The 19668-nt window shown below is 38.2% G+C and overlaps 1 protein-coding gene across 4 annotated transcripts in view; it reads right to left on the minus strand.

Annotated features, from left to right (window-relative positions):
* Positions 1 to 19668, minus strand: part of CDH8 (cadherin 8) — a 350974-nt gene that overhangs the window by 157063 nt on the left and 174243 nt on the right. For all 4 annotated transcript variants that reach the window (XM_036897785.2, XM_036897786.2, XM_036897782.2 and 1 more), the window contains 2 exons: positions 5538 to 5705; positions 1878 to 2065 (listed from right to left, as the gene is read on the minus strand). In XM_036897785.2, coding sequence (XP_036753680.1) covers positions 1878 to 2065; positions 5538 to 5705 — 356 coding nt within the window. The remainder of the gene's footprint in view (positions 1 to 1877; positions 2066 to 5537; positions 5706 to 19668) is intronic.

Here is a 19668-nt window from a genome sequence, read left to right on the forward strand (position 1 = left end):
CCACAATTTGCCAATCATTCCTACTGTACCAATATTGCAATTTCCAATTCTTCACATGCACTGTTAAGGGTAACAGGTTATGTTCTGCTTAATTCTCAGCACAGTATAATGACAATGTGTTCAAACACATTCCAGTGTCCTTAGGGTTTTATCAGCCAAAAAGAAGACCCAGGAGTTGTGGGAATATGACTCCCTACACATTGTTCTCTAAGGTAAAATACATGTGTTTCTTGGTGTCAAGATGTATAGTATTTGCTTCCAAGTTTCTGAATAATGGTGAATAAAAATACAGCAAACAGCTAATTGCTTCAGTTTATAAAAGCACCTTATGGTAACAAAGGATAGCAGTTTATAATAACAATAAAAATGACATTAGGAACCATTACTCCAGGAAAATGTGGCTCTGGGTTATTCAATAATTGACTCAAGTATAATTATAGTGTGCTCTATTTCAAACATGAGTTTTTAAATACTTTGCAGTTCTGAACCTTAACTCAAGGCAGGTAGAAAGGTAGTGTTGCTCAGCAGAGAGTTAAAATAAATGCAGCCATTTTTTTCTCAAAATTTATTTTAAAATTCATTTTGTACATAAAAGTATATCCAGAAAACTTCAAGTGCCCATTGTCAATACCTCCCCAGTAGGGGATTTTAAGAGCAGGACCGTTAGAAGCAGATACCCATGTAACATGACAGAGAGAATCAGATAGTAAGCTGGGGGTCATGTCAATGTAACATTGATCAAGACAGAGGGAAGAATTATTGGCTGCCAATAGTGTGGTTCACTATCTACTTATTCATGAACAAGCAAATATATTTAAAACTTAATTTGTATTATTTCATGGCAAAAATATGAAGAACAATATTACACAAAATACTAATAATGGGGATAAAGTGTATTTTTCCTTGTAAATGCACATGTCCATAAAACAATGAACTATATTCTACACATTTTTTATAGGAATGCAGATGTCACAATGAGAAATATGGACAACGTACAGAATTTTTTATATCTGCCACATACACACACACACACACAAGGCTGCTGGCAAAATGGTCATAAAGTTTCATACATTATTTGTACTACTTATTGAGATATTTCTTTTGTCAATGGTAGTCCCACACCCAGGTACAAGGCAAAAGATAAGCTTGGTTGATCTCAATGCTTAGACTTCTAATGCATGGTTTGGAGGAGTCAGTGGTAGCAATGCTGGCCCTGTCTTCTTAGTGTCAGAACTGGTCAGAACAACAGAAGCTGGCTGTTCAGTCTGTCTTTGAGTTTCCCTGCAAGCAGAGCCTGCAATAGAGACTTAGTAATTTTCCATGTTTTTGCAGAGATATTCCAGGAAGCAGGTGCACAGAAATGGGGAAAATTACATCGAGAAGGATTAAAAGCCATTGAATTTGCCACCTCTGTGGGCACCTCAAGGCTCCTTCCCACCAGAGATCCTCTTAAGAACCACAATCTAGATGCCTCAGATAATTTTTTCAAAGGATAAGACCTCCCCACCAGTCTTTGTCCTTCATTGCTAGAGGGTTCCCTTTGCAGTGTTGACATCTCTGCGTAGCTTGGAGCGCTTTGTTTAAGAACTGAGCAAATTCCTGCAGCTTTAGGGAAAAGTACTGAGGCACAGACAGGAGAGAAATAATGAGGGAGATGGGAGGCTACCACTACCATGGTAACTGTACAAGAGCTTTTGCTGAAATGTAAAGTGAGGCCAAGGAATATGAGGTGCAAGAGGGACCCTCTTTTTTCACAGCAAAAGAAGCTAAGCCTCTATTAGCCCTAAGATTATGTGAGGAAATCCACCCAACCTCTGCCAACTTCATATCTCAAGTCTCAAAGAGGTATTCTGAAGATGAACAAAAGCTAGGCTTACCTTTCTTAGTCTTATAACGCCATCCTGGGCCTGGGCATCGGAAGTGATTTCAAAAAGTGCTGTTCCATCTCCATCAATGATGTCATATGAGGACTGTGCATTTTCACCAATATCTTGGTCATTGGCCTTCACCCTCCCTATCGCGGTGCCAAGAACCACATCTTCTGGTACTGAGAAGTGATACAGACCTTAGAAAAGGAGAGAAACACTGAGCATTGCACACCATCCATTCATTCACTCATTCATTTAGCACATATTTATTGGGTACCTTCTTTGTTCTGGAAACTCCTGTAGATGTTACCAAATACAGTGATGGGAAAGCAAAAATATCCCTTTGGCTGTGGAATATACAACCTTTTCCATGAGTCAGAGACAAACCATTCCCAGAAGTCGTAGTGATCTCTCTTTGAGACTCTTCTGAGATAGGCAACTTATTCAACCATATGTTTACAAAGTATATATTTGGAGCAGTTACATCAGGATGTTGTGAGTCTATGTGAGTGTTCTTTCCAACTCCCTGTATAATCACATTGGCTGCCCATTGGGGGTATTCATTGTTGCCCGGCATAAAATATTAAGCTAATTTCAGCACAGAAAGTTGCAATATGTAGCACACTGAAAGTCACTTTTGAAGTTACCTTTATATTTACAGACTTTTAGACAGTTTTTGATAAAATCCAATTACTAAACTTCTGCTGTGCCCTGCAGCAAGCTGTTCAGACACATGAAACCCTCCTCTTGTTCCTAACGTCCTCGTCGCTCTGAAGACCAAAAATCCTACCTTCCAAACTCTCTAGGCAAAATACAATTACAGTATATGTTCACTCTCCTTTGGGGGGCTGTAAAACCTGTCTAATTAATGTCATTAGCCACATTTTCATTCAAAAACACTCTGGTGGCTGTACTGGTGGTGCTCACTTGATTGGGACAGGGGAAACTGTTGGTGCCCTCGCCATAAGCCCTGGCCATTGCCACTTCAGTGCACACTTGCCCCATATCTAAATGCCAACTCCTGCATTTCTTTGCCTAAGGGTTTTCTCTGGCTTGCAGAACCTGTTTTGCCTACTGCCTGTGAGGCCAGAACCACCAGTAAATGAATGCCCCCAAAGAAGCAGCCTCGAAGACTCACCCAACTTAGTGCACAGAACTCCAAGCACCTTCCCTCTCTGGTAGGGTCACGTTGGGCTATTTCTTTTCTTTTCCTTATTTATACTGTTCCAGAGTTTCCCCAAGGGGATCAAGCTGCAGTACCCCGCAGCAGTAGCTGGCTGGATAAATGCACATTACTGGCCCTCTGTCTTGCTCTTGATCACATCCTCACTCCCCTACTGGCATTTCTTGGGATCATCTCCAAGATAAACTGCCTAGAATCAAATTTTTGTATCAGTGTCTGTTTCTGGGGAATCCAGACTCAGACACCCAGCCAGTTTTAGTCGCATTGAAACAAAAACAAGGGAAAAATAAATATTCCATGAATTATAAACCCAAAAGGAAAAATTAAATTGGAAGAACATTACCTAATTGTACTTTGGATTCAATCACTGAGCTCCTTGGATAAACTAAGGCTCATTTTACCCAATATAACAAGATTACTTCAGATGATGGGCAAGGTTTTCTTCTAGCGCTAACACACTTTTCTTTCATGATGAAATAAAAATGTCTCTTAGAATCATGAAATTATGGGACTGGGGAACAAAAATGTTTTCCAAATAGTTTTGCCGTAAGGTAGGCATTGAACATCCTCATGTTGAACACAGATCTCCTAGTTCTCTCATAATTGGTGTAACGATTCCATTTCCTTCCAACTTTATATTCCAGGTAAGGTATGAGATGATCCCCTTACGTATGCTTGTTAAGTAAATAAGTTAGCACCCCACTGCCAGTCCTGCGTCAAGGAGCCTTGGGAAATTGAGGAAATGGAACATTTCTTTATCCATTCCTATTCTGCTCAACCTCATCATCTCTATCAGTGTGATCATAGTTAATAGTTATTGCCTCTAAGAAAGGGAACACTTTTGGAACTCATCTACCACTGCTGAATTGAAACAATGATTTTCGGAGAGAAAAGAGTTGCTTATTAGAGCATTAACTATGATGGCAAAGGAAAAGGAAATGAAAGAGTTGGGGGAAGGACAGGAGAAATTGTGTTCTCCAGTTCAATCATCTGGCTAAAAAGGGTTGCATTGTTGTCTGATTTATGAATGGCTGGAAGTGAAAATTCCAACATTCTTAGTGAAAATGCATCTTTTCTGTTCTTTATGAAAAAGCGTTCTTTTTTTCTGTTCTTTCTACCTTAGAATTTCTCAGAGCTACCTCCAATGTGTTATTTTCAAACCCTACCTCTGTCTTTCCCCCTCCATTTCTCACTCTCCTTCTCTCTCCTCTCTCTCTTTAAAAACTGGTTTTCCTAGGTTATTTCCTATCCCAGCAAACAGCACCAGCCTGCATTTAATCTTATATCTTATATCAGAAATACAGTAACACACCTCCTTAAGTGAAACCTCAATCTATCCGTAGATTTTTGTTATCATTAACTCTTAAGTATCTATTCAGAGCTTTATATTTTTCTTCATTTCCATTCTGACTACTCTTTGTTGCCAGGGCTATCATTGCCTTTTACATGCATGATTACAACCACCCTTTACCTGGCTGCAGTGTGAAGACATTGGGATAAGTCTGAATTTCATTTCTCTGATTTTCAGAATCAAATCCTATTACTCAACCTGCAGCTTAAAATCTAACGACTCCCAGTGATCTTAGGATAAAGAGCATAGTTCTCAAGATGGCCTACACATCCATGTATGGCTAACTCCTGCCTGACCTGACTCCAACTTCTCTTTCAGCTGTAGTGAAAATCTTTTGATTCTCCTCCAGGGCCATGAACCCTTCATCCCCAGGGCTTTCGGACATCTTTTTCCTCTGGTTTCAATTTTTCACTTTGTCCCAGTTAATTCCTATTCATCATTCATATCTCAATTCCAAAGTCTCCATGTCAGGAAGCCCTCCCCAAATCATGTCTGTCAGATTACTCAGATAAATGTGTAGAGGAAAGGGTTCTATGAGAGTCCAAGAAAGTTGACAAATAATGATACTCTCCCTGATTCATTGATGGTGGCTTCCTAGGATGCTGTGGAGATGTTTCTAAGGCAGAGCCCAGCTTTAGCAGGAATGGGTAGAATCAATGATCACTGATGGTTCCCAATCGCAGGAAGGAGCATATGTTTTGCAGTAAATTCACTGCACAGCTGCAGATTTAGTCTTTTCTACAACAAGTGGTACTAGTGCTACAGCAACATCTGAAGTGCATTTTAATCATCCTCTCACATTTTCTTAATGGGTGGTACTATGGAAAAGAGAAATAAGCACATGTCTTGCAGAGAGACACACTGGTTCCAACTCTCAGCTCCAGTACTTACTATATGCTTGATATTTGGAAATTTTCTCAACTTCGTTGAAATTGGGATAACTTCGTAAAATGGGGATACATTTCACATTGAAAGGACAGGGGGATTGATTGTTTCATACGTCTATGAATTACCATATCTCGCACATATTAAAACTTGGTGACTGTTTGTTTTTCAGATTTGCTGAGAATTAGAATGTAAACTCCAACAAAAGCTTCATATTTAGGTTCTCACCCAGTGCAGGAAATTCACTTACTCTGGGCAAATTTCGGAGGATTGTCATTAACGTCCGTAAGGGTCACTGTAAGTGTGGTGGTTCCAGACAGGCCACCAGAGTGTCCACCCATATCTTTGGCTTGGATGACAACCAGGTACTCCTCCTTGGCTTCTCTATCCATGTTGGGAAGGGCAGTTTTTATAATTGCTGAGGGGAAAAAGTGGGAGAATGATTTTCAGGCAGACAGCTCATTCAAAAATGAAATGTGTGAATCACATACACGCCATATACACAAACACACACATGTACATACAAGTCCTCAGTCAGATAATTTCCTGTTTTCTTTTGACGTTTAACTGGTGTGCATCTGTGATGTCAACACTGAGAACAATTTTAGTTCTAGACATTAGTGGATCACTTGCAAAAATACATTTTGTAATGCATAAGAAGAACTTGTAAAAATACACATTGGAAAGTAAACTGGATGACATATTCTTGCCCACCAAATTAAAGTATAAATCATAACATAGCCTTATCTACCCAGGAAAACCCTGGAAGTGAAAGAATCCTACAATTTATCACAGACTCCAATTCCCTACAAGAGGAATAAATACACAAATAGCTTGAAGGCTCTAGGGTCAAAGATAAATTATTCTGAAACTCACAAACACATAAGAGAGAAGAAAGCAAGAAATGCATTTATTTGAATCAACTCAGATATGTAAAACACCAATCAGAATTAAAATAGGCAAGTGTCTAAATACTAAGGTACTGTTCAACTACATTTACATTTTAATTTTTAGATGTTTAGTTACATCTTTTCTATTGGAAAAGTTAGAACACTTTAGAAAAATAGGAAGATACAGGGAAGAGAAAAGGGGTTAAAAAACATAAAATCATACAAAATAACAATACATGCCATCAGCACTAAAATGGTGTGTTTTTCTTCTGACATATTTTCAGGGTTTTATCTATCTGCTTCTTTGTATGTTTTACTAGTAACTTAATATTCTTGTTAAAGTTTCAAAATTTGCATAGATATTTCTCAATATATTTTGAAAATCTTTAGCCCTCTAGCTACTCTTGTACCTCTTTTTGTAGATACATATTGCTAACATTTTGATGTGTATAATATACATATAAAACATTATATGCATAAGCATACAAATGTACATACATTTATGAACTTTTAACCACAAATGTGATCATGATCTAGGCATTCTTCTGGGACTTTCTTTTTTCACACAATGGCTCTATCTTTTAGATCGTTCCTTATTAGCATACAGAGGTCCAATTCATTACTTCTTATAGCTGCATAACTATTTATGAAAGAAGCATATGTAAATTAGGCCTTCTCATATTAATGGATATTACATATTTCCAATTTTTTCCCATCTAAAAGAATAATCAGGTATCTTATAATGGAAATACTATATTTCTCTGTGTCCTAGATTTCTACTTTATGTCACAAGATGCCTTCCCCCACCCCCGTATTGCTAAAAGCCTATAATAAACATTACTGCAACTAGCCCGGAGTATTTGTATGAAAAGGACGTGTGTCATATCTCTGGCCCAAGTGAAATGAAGATGTGTAAAGGTAATTCCCGCCTCTCTTGTAACCTCAGGGACATCATAAATGTTTAATTCAAATTAAGGATGAACTACTCTTTTGGCCACTTCTGAAACTGTAATCCTGATTTTTTGGACTCATGTGATCGAATTAAATTATCTGTCTGTAAAAGGTTTGTGAGGAGTTCAAGTCCCTGAATCATCTAAGCAGCAGGCAAGGTGCAAGGGTGCCCAGGGAAATCTAATCCACCCAGGCAGTGAGCAGGCTGTAAGAAGAGCTATGAGTTCTTCGGTACTTCATTAGACCCTGACCCCACTTTCATGTCAGAGATTCCCCACTCAGGGAGCAATCAATTATGTAACCTGCTTATTTGGAAATACTGGCCGTACTATAATAGTATCTTTCAACACAATGGTTTGTTTCAGGATTTGAGCATAGGAAAGTATTCCTCAATAGATCGTACTTTGTTATGAACAAAAGCAGAAAGAAAAGAAAAATAGAAAAATAGCAATCACTCAGACTTGGATCACTATGTGGGGAAGAGAAATATAAGAAAAACAGCAAATAGAGCAAAATCTCATCATTTAGCATGACGAGATTCTAGTATGGTTACTCTACTAGGGATATATATTTTCATAACTCATAACATCTTCGTGATGGACCCGGTTCCCATAGGAAGGTTTAGAAAATGTTTTTTTTGCATGATGTTTACATGAGTGGTTGCAAATCTTACGTGCCAGCATATTCTAAGGTGATCATAAATTAAAACTTTTCATTGGCTTTGGAACTTGACGGGGAGCCTCTAGTAATGAGAAGAAACTGGTAGAATTCTTCAAGGAAGGCAGCAACTTTTTTTTTTTTCAAAGAAATCAATGGGTCAAGGTCTACACCTGAGTTCTTCTAGGTTACTCTCATAGAAGAATTTTTACAGTTTCGTCAGAATCAGAGAAGACTGGTATGTATTATTCTCATGCTTTTTGATATATATTCTGAGAGTGTAAGTTAAAAAAAAACTGTGATGTCTGTCAGACACTTGGAATTAAAATAGATTTGAGGCTCAGTTGAAAAATAGCAAACCTGGGTTAGTGTCTAAGAGGTGTATCAGAACATGAGTGAAGTATCCTGAAGGAGGGCCTTGCTTAAATGGAACAAGAAAAGCTCCATGAGTCTCTACTTATTGCAAAATTGCTTATGCCATCTACCATCAAGGTATACACCTTCATATTTTGGATGTTGGGTATGCATTGACAGTTTGAGTCCCCTTATAATTGCTCCCTCATATTGAAGTCAAACAAGTTTGGTTTCTCATATTCTCACACTTAGCAGCTTTGTGACCATGAGCAACTCATCGAGCTCATCAGAACTCCACATCCTGCTTTTTCAAATGCAAATCCTAACCAGCCTCTCATTGTGGGTGTTCTAAGAGTATATGAGCTAATTCATGCAAACTTCTGGAAACCCAGCCATGTTTTCCTTTTTCCCCATTTTACTTCCCAACCAAAATCTATTTCATGCTTATCTGGATGGTGGTTAGAGCGCTCCAGGAGCTCCTGTGGACCTACTTTTAGCACTCTCTACCTACTCCTGGCATGGCAGAGTGGTCTTTTTTTTTTTCTAATTTTATTTTGGTGTCATTAATCTACAATTACATGAAGGACATTATGTTCACTAGGATACCCCCCTCACCAAGTCCCCCCCACATACCCATTCACAGTCACTGTCCATCAACATAGTAAGATGCTTTAAATCACTGCTTGTCTTCTCTGTGTTGCACAGCCCTCCCTGTGCCACCCCACACTATACATGCTAATCGTAATGCCCCATTTCTTTTTTCCCGCCCTTATGCCTCCCATCCCACCCGTCCTCCCCAGTCCCTTTCCCTTTGGTAACTGTTAGTCCATTCTTGGGTTCTGTGATTCTGCTGCTGTTTTGTTCCTTCAGTTTTCTTTTGTTCTTATACTCCACATATGAGTGAAATCATTTGGTACTTTTCTTTCTCCTCCTGGCTTATTTCACTGAGCATAATACCCTCTAGTTCCATCCATGTTGTTGCAAATGGTAGGATCTGTTTTTTTCTTATAGCTGAGTAATATTCCATTGTGTATATGTACCACATCTTCTTTATCCATTCATCTACTGATGGACACTTAGGTTGCTTCCATATCTTTGCTATTTTAAATAGTGCAGCGATAAACATAGGAGTGCATCTGTCTTTTTCAAACTGGAGTGCTGCATTCTTAGGGTAAATTCCTAGAAGTGGAACTCCTGGGTCAAATGGTATTTCTATTTTGAGCATTTTGAGGAACCTCCATACTGCTTTCCACAATGGTTGAACTAATTTACATTCCCACCAGCAGTGTAGGAGGGTTCCCCTTTCTCCACAACCTCGCCAACATTTGTTGTTGTTTGTCTTTTGGATGGTAGCCATCCTTACTGGTGTGAGGTGATACCTCATTGTGGTTTTAATTTGCATTTCTCTGATGACAAGCGATGTGGAGCATCTTTTCATGTGTCTGTTGGCCATCTGAATTTCTTCTTTTGAGAACTGTCTATTCAGCTCCTCTGCCCATTTTTTAATTGGATTATTTGCTTTTTGTTTGTTGAGGTGTGTGAGCTCTTTATATATTTTGGATGTCAACCCTTTGTCAGATCTGTCATTTATGAATATATTCTCCTATACTGTAGGATACCTTTTTGTTCTATTGATGGTGTCCTTTGCTGTACAGAAGCTTTTCAGCTTGATATAGTCCCATTTGTTCATTTTTGCTTTTGTTTCCCTTGCCCGGGGAGATATGTTCAAGAAGAGGTTACTCATGTTTATGTCTAAGAGATTTTTGCCTATGTTTTTTTTTCTAAGAGTTTTATGGTTTCATGACTTACATTCAAGTCTTTGATCCATTTCAAATTTACTTTTGTGTGTGGGGTTAGACAGTGATCCAGTTTCATTCTCTTACATGTAGCTGTCCAGTTTTGCCAGCACCATCTACTGAAGAGACTGTCATTTCCCCATTGTATGTCCATGGCCCCTTTATCGAATATTAGTTGACCATATATGTTTGGGTTAATGTTTGGAGTCTCTATTCTGTTCATTGTTCTGTGGCTCTGTTCTTGTGCCAGTACCAAATTGTCTTGATTACTGTGGCTTTGTAGTAGAGCTTGAAGTTGGGGAGTGAGAGCCCCCTCACTTTATTCTTCCTTCTCAGGATTGCTTTGGCTATTCGGGGTCTTTGGTGTTTCCATATGAATTTTTGAACTGTTTGTTCCAGTTCCTTGAAGAATGCTGTTGGTAATTTGATAGGGATTGCATCCAATCTGTATATTGCTTTGGGCAGGATGGCCATTTTGATGATACTAATTCTTCCTAGCCAGGAGCATGGGATGAGTTTCCATTTGTTAGTGACCTCTTTAATTTCTCTTAAGACTGTCTTATAGTTTTCAGGGTATAGGTCTTTCACTTCCTTGGTTAGGTTTATTCCTAGGTATTTTATTCTTTTTGATGCTATTGTGAATGGAATTGTTTTCCTGATTTCTCTTTCTATTAGTTCATTGTTAGTGTATAGGAAAGCCACAGATTTCTGTGTGTTAATTTTGTATCCTGCAACTTTGCTGAATTCCGATATTAACTCTAATAGTTTTGGGGTGGAGTCTTTAGGGTTTTTTATGTACAAAATCATGTCATCTGCAAATAGTGACAGTTTAACTTCTTCTTTACCAATCTGGATTCCTTGTATTTCTTTGTTTTGTCTAATTGCTGTGGCTAGGACCTCCAGTACTATGTTGGATAACAATGGGGAGAGTGGGCATCCCTGTCTTGTTCCCGATCTCAGAGGAAAAGCTTTCAGCTTCTCCCTGTTCAGTATGATGTTGGCTGTGGGTTTTTTATATATGGCCTTTATTATGTTGAGGTACTTGCCCTCTATACCCATTTTGTTGAGTTTTTATCATGAATGGATGTTGAATTTTGTCAAATGCTTTTTCAGCATCTATGGAGATGATCATGTGGTTTTTGTCTTTCTTTTTGTTGATTTGGTGGATGATGTTGATGGATTTTCGAATGTTGTACCATCCTTGCGTCCCTGGGATGAATCCCACTTGGTCATGGTGTATGATCCTTTTTATGTATTTTTGAATTCGGTTTGCTAATATTTTGTTGAGTGTTTGCATCTTCGTTCATCAGGGATATTGGTCTGTAGTTTTCTTTTTTGGTGGGGTCTTTGCCTGGTTTTGGTATTAGGGTGATGTTGGCTTCATAGAATGAGTTTGGGAGTATTCCCTCCTCTCCTATTTTTTGGAAAACTAAGAAGAATGGGTATTGGGTCTTCTCTGTATGTCTGATAAAATTCTGAGGTAAATCCATCTGGCCCGGGGGTTTTGTTCTTGGGTAGTTTTTTGATTACCGCTTCAATTTCATTGCTGGTAATTGGTCTGTTTAGATTTTCTGTTTCTTTCTGGGTCAGTTTTGGAGGCAGAGCGGTCTTTATGGATCACTTCAATGAGCTCCCTTTCATTTTGGATTGTGTTTGATTCAACCAACATACATTACCCTAGGGGATAGTAAGACTGGAGCAGAGGGAGGTTTCAGACCCTCCAGATACCTCAGTCACATGTTGGGCCACTTGTAGGTGTTGCTCGAGCAAAGCTCTAGTGTCCCATAGCTGCCCTGAGCCCTTGCTTTTAGGACTGAGGATGATGATGGCACTTCCATCACACCTTGGGGTGCCTCACTATTCCTTGATGGTCTCTCTTAATCTGGCCATGCTTTTGTTAATAGTTCATTAAACTCTCCTTAATCACCCCCTTCCTGCAGGACCCCTAAAAGATAAGGTTAGGAAACTAGTTCTTTATCCAAGTGTCATAAATGTTTCTCGCATGTCATTCTTACACAGACATGCACAGTTCAGAAGTATTTCAATGCAATAACATGCAGGTGTCCAAAGGACCGCTGCTTGAGAGGCAAGGTGGGAATTTGTCTCCTTATCTGTAAAATGTGAATAATACGTATTCAGTTCAGTGAGATGTTCCATATAATCCAGCTGGGAAGCTGCAAATCTGGGGATATTCACACTTCCTCTTTTATTATTCAACATTGGGAGTGGGGTTCCTGATTTCTAAGGCAAGCAAGGAGTCTCTCCAAGCTTTCTTTAGGGCACACAGCATGCTTAATTGGCTTCAGTACGAACTCTTGCTTTTTCTGAGCCCAGTGCCTCTAGTCTCAACCTCACAACAAGCAGCGACTCATTAGACAATCTGAGACAGAATTTCAGGAGCTTTTTCCCTGCTACCCTGTGGCCAAAAAGGCAGAATAGGAAAGACCACAGTTTTCTCCTGGCACTGGGGCATATCTATTATGTTACTTAGCTTTCTACATTCCTATTCAACAGGCAGATCATTTCACTTGCACAGATACCACAAGATTTTGGTAAACTCCTAAAATAGAAGCTTAAAAACTGCCTTAAAAGTTCCTTTTACTTGGTCTCCCCTGAATTATTTGCATTAGCTCACATATTCTCCCAAGTATTAGTAGCTTCAGGCAGCTCTTTTGTAGACAAGACAGGAAACTTCCATATTTTAAAAATTGTTGTTTGGTATTAAATACCACCTAACCCAGAGCAGAAACATAGTCATTATTTTCCATTGCAGATTCAAGAAGTCAAAAATTTTGGCCTGTGAAAACTAAGAAGTTACTGAAATCCTCAATTAAATAGCATTTTTATCCATATTCAACTGTTTTTAAAAGGCAGGTAAGAGATCCCTACACCTTTTCTTTTTGTCAAAATTAACTAATTTAAAACACCTCTTGCTGGTGTTAGGTTTAAATAACTCCTCATTGGCCAAAACATGAATTGTGTCCCTCTGTTTTCACAGTGGTGGTTAGGCAAAGGTAATGCTTAGGCCACACATTCTCAATGCCCAGCAATGTGTTCAGAAGCTTGAATATTATGTTTAAATGTCCATTATATCAACTGGGAACAAATTAGAGTTTTTAATTTTATGGCAAGCAGTATGACAAAATGCTTCCTCCTGGGAAGGTAAGGAAAAGTCTTTGATATAGATATTTGATAAATAACCTTACAAAAAAGAAAACCAACTTAGCTCATTAAGTGTGGCAATTTCAGGACTGACGTGGTGTTGATACAATTATAGGCATTACACATTTTGTCTGACTTCTTAAATTTCCAACTCAAAGGTTCTAAGGTTTAGACTTAGGTCTTTTACCTAGTTATCCTTAGATAAATCACAGAACATCCCTGGGGCAAACTTTTCCTTGAAATTAGGGGGCTCTAACATTTTGAGAAGAAAAAAAGCATAAAAGCAGAATAGGACTGTCCTGATGGATTCTCAGTAGCTGCACAGTAGAAAAGGGAATGTAAACAATTGCATTTTAGAAGAGTTTCCCTGAAACTTCATTTTGAAACTAATCTAATCAGAACATTCAATTAATAGGAACAGTCCATTCTCCATGATTTTAATTCAATGAAGATTGTGAACATGGCACTGGGGAGTGGGGGTGGGAAGGTCTGGGACTGGAGATGAACCTTGGTAGGATTTAGAGGGGAAAGGGGACATCATCTTGCTCTGAAATCAGCATTCATTGCCCTATGAATAGGCTGATGTGCTTGACGCTCCTGTATTTAAAAGACATGGTTTTATCTTCACTTTGCTCCATCAAATGGAGATTTCCTTGGTGTAGTGGTTTAAAAATTTAAATACTAGACTGGCCCAAGTTCTTTCTAAGTGCTAAACAGCTGTTCCTATGTCTCATCATCCAGGGCGTACTTCTGATTAGAATCCAGTTTCAGTCATCTCAAAAATTCAAAACTTGCGCTGGTTTTTTTTTTTCTTCCCATTGTCTTTGGCGTTATCATTTGAGAAGCATTTTGTATCCACCCCGAAGACTTCTTTCTATAATTTCTGTGATATCACCAGATTGAGCGGCTTCACGAGAAAGGCAAGGAGATGCTGATTAACTCCTTTGTCATTTTGAAGGCTGATTACTGTAATTCACTCTTTGTGGGTCTCTAAGATTGTGCCGTTCAAAGATTGCAGTTGATATAAAATGCTGTGCTAGACTACTCTTTTGAATGAGACTTGTTGAACGCATTATCCTGGTTATGAAATCACTAGCTGTGTTATTCCCAAAAATTCTTGCCCATTCCATGTACAATTATCATCTTACTCTCTGGGAAAAAAAAAAGGGTCTTTCACTTACCAGGTTAAGTGGTACAAATTCATCAAACATAAGTTCTTTTGGGGGATTATATACTACACCCATATTTGCTGATAGCCAAGTGATTTGTACTACAGGCTGCCATTTATGAGGGACAAAGGATAGATAACCAGAGATGCTTCAGTACATGCCCACCTTATCACTGAATAATAGCTTCAATATAGTAACTTCAGTAACGCCAAACCCGCGTAGCTGTATCACAAAGGAGAAAGTGAACCATTAGAAAGCTGTTTAGCCTTTATAGGGTTCAAAAAAGCCTGCATTTCCCTTTCTTTGTGACTATAACTTGTGAGTTGGATAGATAGATGATGATGATAGATAGATGATACAGACAGATGAAAGAGAGCTAAAGAGAGAGAATAGTCTGAATAAGGAAAAAAGAGATTTCTCATATAATTCTGGTGCTTTTGCAAAATATAACAACATAGTTGGAAAGCTGATGGATTAAATGTATCAGGAATCTAAAGCTTATTTATATACATGGACCTGTTTTTTTTTTTTAACCTAGGAACTTATCCTAAGGAAATTATAAAATTTCCTTTCTCCTGACCCCTGAAAATTTTAGATTGAGATGTTCTCCACTTTTTTGTTATGATATTTTTAAAAAGCAAGAAATTTAAATATGTAACAATAAGGAAATATTAAATTAGTGTTTAGGAGTACAGAGATCAAAGGTTTGTAATGTGAATTTGATGTTAAAAACTGTTATGAAAATTCTGTAGCAACATAAACAGCTTATAACAATTTTTAAATTTTATTTTAAAAATAATGTATGCCATGATGATTCTTTATTATAATGTACATATAGATCTGGCAAAGAATTTATATGAAACTAACTAACACAAAAACTAATCATGCTTTTACAAAGGAATTGGAGGTTGTGTGCCTCCCCCAATCCCCATTTCCCATCAGTTTGTAATGGGAAGCACAGGACTCTATCTGTTAGAAAATGGTCTCTTGGATTATATAGATGGAAACTTATTCTTTAGGAGTATTACCAGCCATGTGATCTTGGGCAGATCACTGAAACTCCCTGAGGCTCACTAATTCATGTAGAAAATATTAATTGCCAAACAAGATTTAAGGTTGGTATTATTACATGAGGTAAAAAGTCAAATGTTTTACTTTATCCCTATATAGATATAGCTGTAGATGCTACTATAAATATATGTAAATATATACACAGCTTTGTTTTATTTTTATAAATATATGCATACATATATACACATAATTTTGTATTTTCATTTTATAAATAAGTGCATGCTCATATATATGTATGTAAGTAAATATTTAAGGGTAATAATTATTAAAACAAACACATTATTTTAAAACTTAGAAACAAAGATATTATTGAGTGATACTTCAAGGTATTAACATCCCTCATGAACTTCAAAATGGAAATGCCCTCAATGAGAAGTCCAGGTGATAAAAACTTATTTGCACCCAAATCTCTACATGATTGGCACCCAAACTCCTCTTTTACCACAACATTGTAGACAGCATATGTCTTTGATTCACCTGATAGTTCTTCAGACTCTCCACATATTTTGCATCTCTGCTATTTTGTGTGGATGATGCAGCATAGACCATCTTTGCTCTTTACTGGACCTCCTGAAATTCTATCCATCCTTTCAGGCCCAGTCTGATGCTCCAGAAGCCAAAAAGCCTTTGGAGTTAAAACTAATTATTCTCTTTCTTTTGATCTTACACACCTTTCCTAGCAACTTCTTCAAAGCTTTTACTGTTCTGTTACTTCTTCATTTCCCCACTTCCCCTCTGATTCCAACCTGTACTGATAGTAAGTTACTGTGAACAGGAACCATGCCTCATTCATCCTCATAGGCCCAGAACCAAACACAATCTCTAGCACATAATACGTATGAACAATGTAGGAGAGAAGAAAATAATACAAAAGGAAACAGAAGAAATAAGCAGTAATTGGAGTTTTTTCTAGCTGCTTTGGGGATTCAGCACTGGAGGAAGCAAGCGCTTAATGAATATTAACAATTGTCATGTCTCCAGGGACCACAAGCATTTAGATACAATTACAAGGCGACGGAGTCACTAAGCAGGGGAGGAGAGTGTCAGGACTCTAAGTCTTTCTGCCATCAAGGCTCAAGGGAAACTCAAGGGCTATTCCATGCCAGGTGGAAGGCCTAACACTTCAGTGAATGCCAGTTAAGTGTATGTGTTTTGCAGACTAAAGAAACCAGGGTTCTCATCGTTTCTCTAGATAGTTTATCCACTTCAGAATCCACAGTTGAGTTATTAAATGTCTTGGTATAAATATATGGTGTAACGTTTTCCTATCTCAGATATTCTCAGGATTAGTCAAAATAAGGAGTTACGGTGATGAACCCTGTATCCTAGTAGCAGTTCATGAATTGGTTAACTTGGGGTGAATTCATGAAAAAAAAAACAATTGCTTTGATCCATATGCTTTACCAATGGTGCTCCAGTATTACTTGTTACTTTTGAAGTTGAATTATCATTTATTTCTCTTGGCATATACATAAAGATAGGCCATCCAAATTTTCCAAAAACAGTTCATGGAAAAATCAGTTGAAAAATGCATTATCACATGAATATTAGGGATTGGAAACATGGTCCAGCAATGAGAAAGGCCTTAAGCAAGGTCACAAAGTTAGGCAACCCTTTTCAACTGTGGCCAATAATAAGCAGGGATCCAAATCTCGGTTTCCAGAATCTTGGCTATGAAATATTAAGGAAATAATATACTCTCATTTTGCAAAAAAAACTCTACATATTGCCTTAGTAATATATCTTCCCCCAAATCTCCTCCTGTGCTATATCACAGCATCTTAAAATGAGTCTGCTTGACAGACATGACTTCTTTCATATGGAGTTTATACATTAACCTCTGTATGACCTTGTCAATTCGTTTGAAAACTGTTGCTAAAGAACAGCAGGCTTGAAAGCTTTAAATCAGACCATTGAAGATCATTCAAGTATCTCAATGTGTACAAATTGCTTCCTTACATGTGAATTTCCTGTCTTATAATGCAGTATATTCTTTTACTAAATAGCTATAACTTCTTAATTACCACACTGTGTGGATCACAGCCTTGTCTGTTTCCATACCCATATGGAATAACATATGAAATCACTGTAAGTAAATTAACAATGATACCCCATCTCTTTATTTTTGCACACACTGTGCATAGTGACTTCAGTGTAGTGACTGTCGTTTCTGTAACTCCTTGGATTCCCCTATTAAATAATTCTGCACAGGCCACTGTTTACATCATCAACACATGGCTAGCCAATAACTGATGCTACTTAAATTGCCAATTTTGAGTTACACTGAAATACTTGCAATTATTCCTATTCAGAGTTAAGGTGAAATTTCTTTTCCCCTAAATGAAAACACTTCCAGGGACTCCTCAATCAAGTGGAATTATTTCTGTGAAGAACATGATGGCTCTATTCTTTCCTTAAGCCATAATTCCAATAACTAATTATGCGTATAATAAGTATGGGTGGTTTGAAGAAAACAAAGTGAAAGTCGCTAAAAAAAAAATTGGATGCTTTCTCCTAGCAATTCAAAACTTAAGCAGATGAGAATGGCAGGGTTGTAGAGGAGAGAAAGCACAGGTTTTTAAAGTGACCTATTAAGAAATGGAGCCAGGATTGAGATCTGTGTCTAAATAAAGTTAGGCAACCCTTTTCACCTCTTAGAACTGCAGTCTTCTCATCTATAAAACACACATAGTCGCACCTGACACTATATAAAATTGCATCTAACACTGTTCACAGGGCATAACAGTCATAACAAATTTTAATTTAATTAGTCATTTCCCCAAACGCTAAATTTGCCCCGATTCCTCTCATAGCTCACTGGGACTTTCTGGTACCAGATCACGATCACACACAGCGTGTCGTATTGATTACAGCCTGTCAGTGGAGGCACGGAGAACATGATGTTTGAAGAGCCAGGGAGTCGATAGCAGAGGTTGGGTTTGGTTTCTGGTCCTTTCACTTCTAGGTGTTGTGAGTAACCTGGGTGATGACCTTTACATCTCTGAGCTTCTGTTTATTCTTCTGTTATATACAGTGATTATCCTAGAGTTTTATTTACTTATTTTTCTTAACAAGGTTATTAAGGAAGATAACACATGTAAAATATTTAGCCAATAATAGTGGAATAATTAACTGATTACTGCGGCTACTCCTTCTATAACTACCACTAATACGACATTATTGCTGAGTGATTGTGAAGATCAATCACAATAAAAATAGCAATATTCCATATCTTACTGAGGCTTCTTTCTGCCAGGTCCCGCACAGCTACAAAGTCTATGGGTACATACGGGACTTAGTGTAGTGGCTGCAAAGGGTCACCAGCCACCTGTATAGCTAGTATAAGTTAAAATTATCATTTCATCTTTACATTTCATAACCATCCAGCGAGGTAGTCATTACAGCTCCCACTAAAAGATGGAGAAATACGAACGGCTGTCATCTTGATTAAATTATTTATTTCTGTGAGTTTTTAGACCTAAAGCGGCTCTCAGCTCTTCGCATTACACCAGTCTGTCTCCCTTACTTGTTGGAGGTTCCTGATGGTGACTGATCGCCAGCTTCGGAGTGTTCTGCTTGGTAAGTCTGCCTGTAATTCCTAACCCAGAGATGCCACACCAACTCAGAGACCTCCTGCATGGAACTGTCAGTGGCGCACTAACCCTGATTCGAAGTCATCTCTAAAATGCAAAGAATAAGACACTGGTAAAGAGATTACTTTTGCTAATAACATTTCCCAAATTAACTAAACCCTCAACCTCAAATTTTAAGATAAATTTATAAAGCATGCGTCTGCTTCACAGGCCATTCCACGTGTAGCAATAAATGATCATTGCATGAGTTCTGCACATGCCTGGGTCAGGTTGCCATCATAAAATCACAACTCGTGTATTCAGAGACGTGGGTCAACAATTTGCATCCACAGCTTTAGCCAAGGGCAGAGGGGTATGACTTACTTCAGTGAGAGGGCTTTGGGAAGGAGAGGGACTCCCTTTAATTTTGGTGGCTGCCACAATAGGCATCACACATGTGCTGAGCACTCGCCCCGATTCCCTTCAAACTTAAAATCAGGGGCCAGATGGGCTTAAAAGACATATTCCAGGGTTTCCTCCCACTGTCAGGCTTCTACTGCTGTTTCTTTATCAGCCAGAGACATTTATAAAACATTGAGATGCTCAAAAGTGAAAACTGTTCCAGGACTGAAAGGAGTTACATATTCACTTAAAATTCTGACAGCTTGATTTAAAATAATTCAAGGGGCACAGATCTCCCAACTGACCCTGGATGATCTCATCACCATCCCTTTTGTGCATTCCAATACCCTTCCCATC

This window comes from Manis pentadactyla, chromosome 15 (genome assembly GCF_030020395.1).
Source record: "Manis pentadactyla isolate mManPen7 chromosome 15, mManPen7.hap1, whole genome shotgun sequence".
Taxonomy (NCBI): Eukaryota; Metazoa; Chordata; class Mammalia; order Pholidota; family Manidae; genus Manis; species Manis pentadactyla.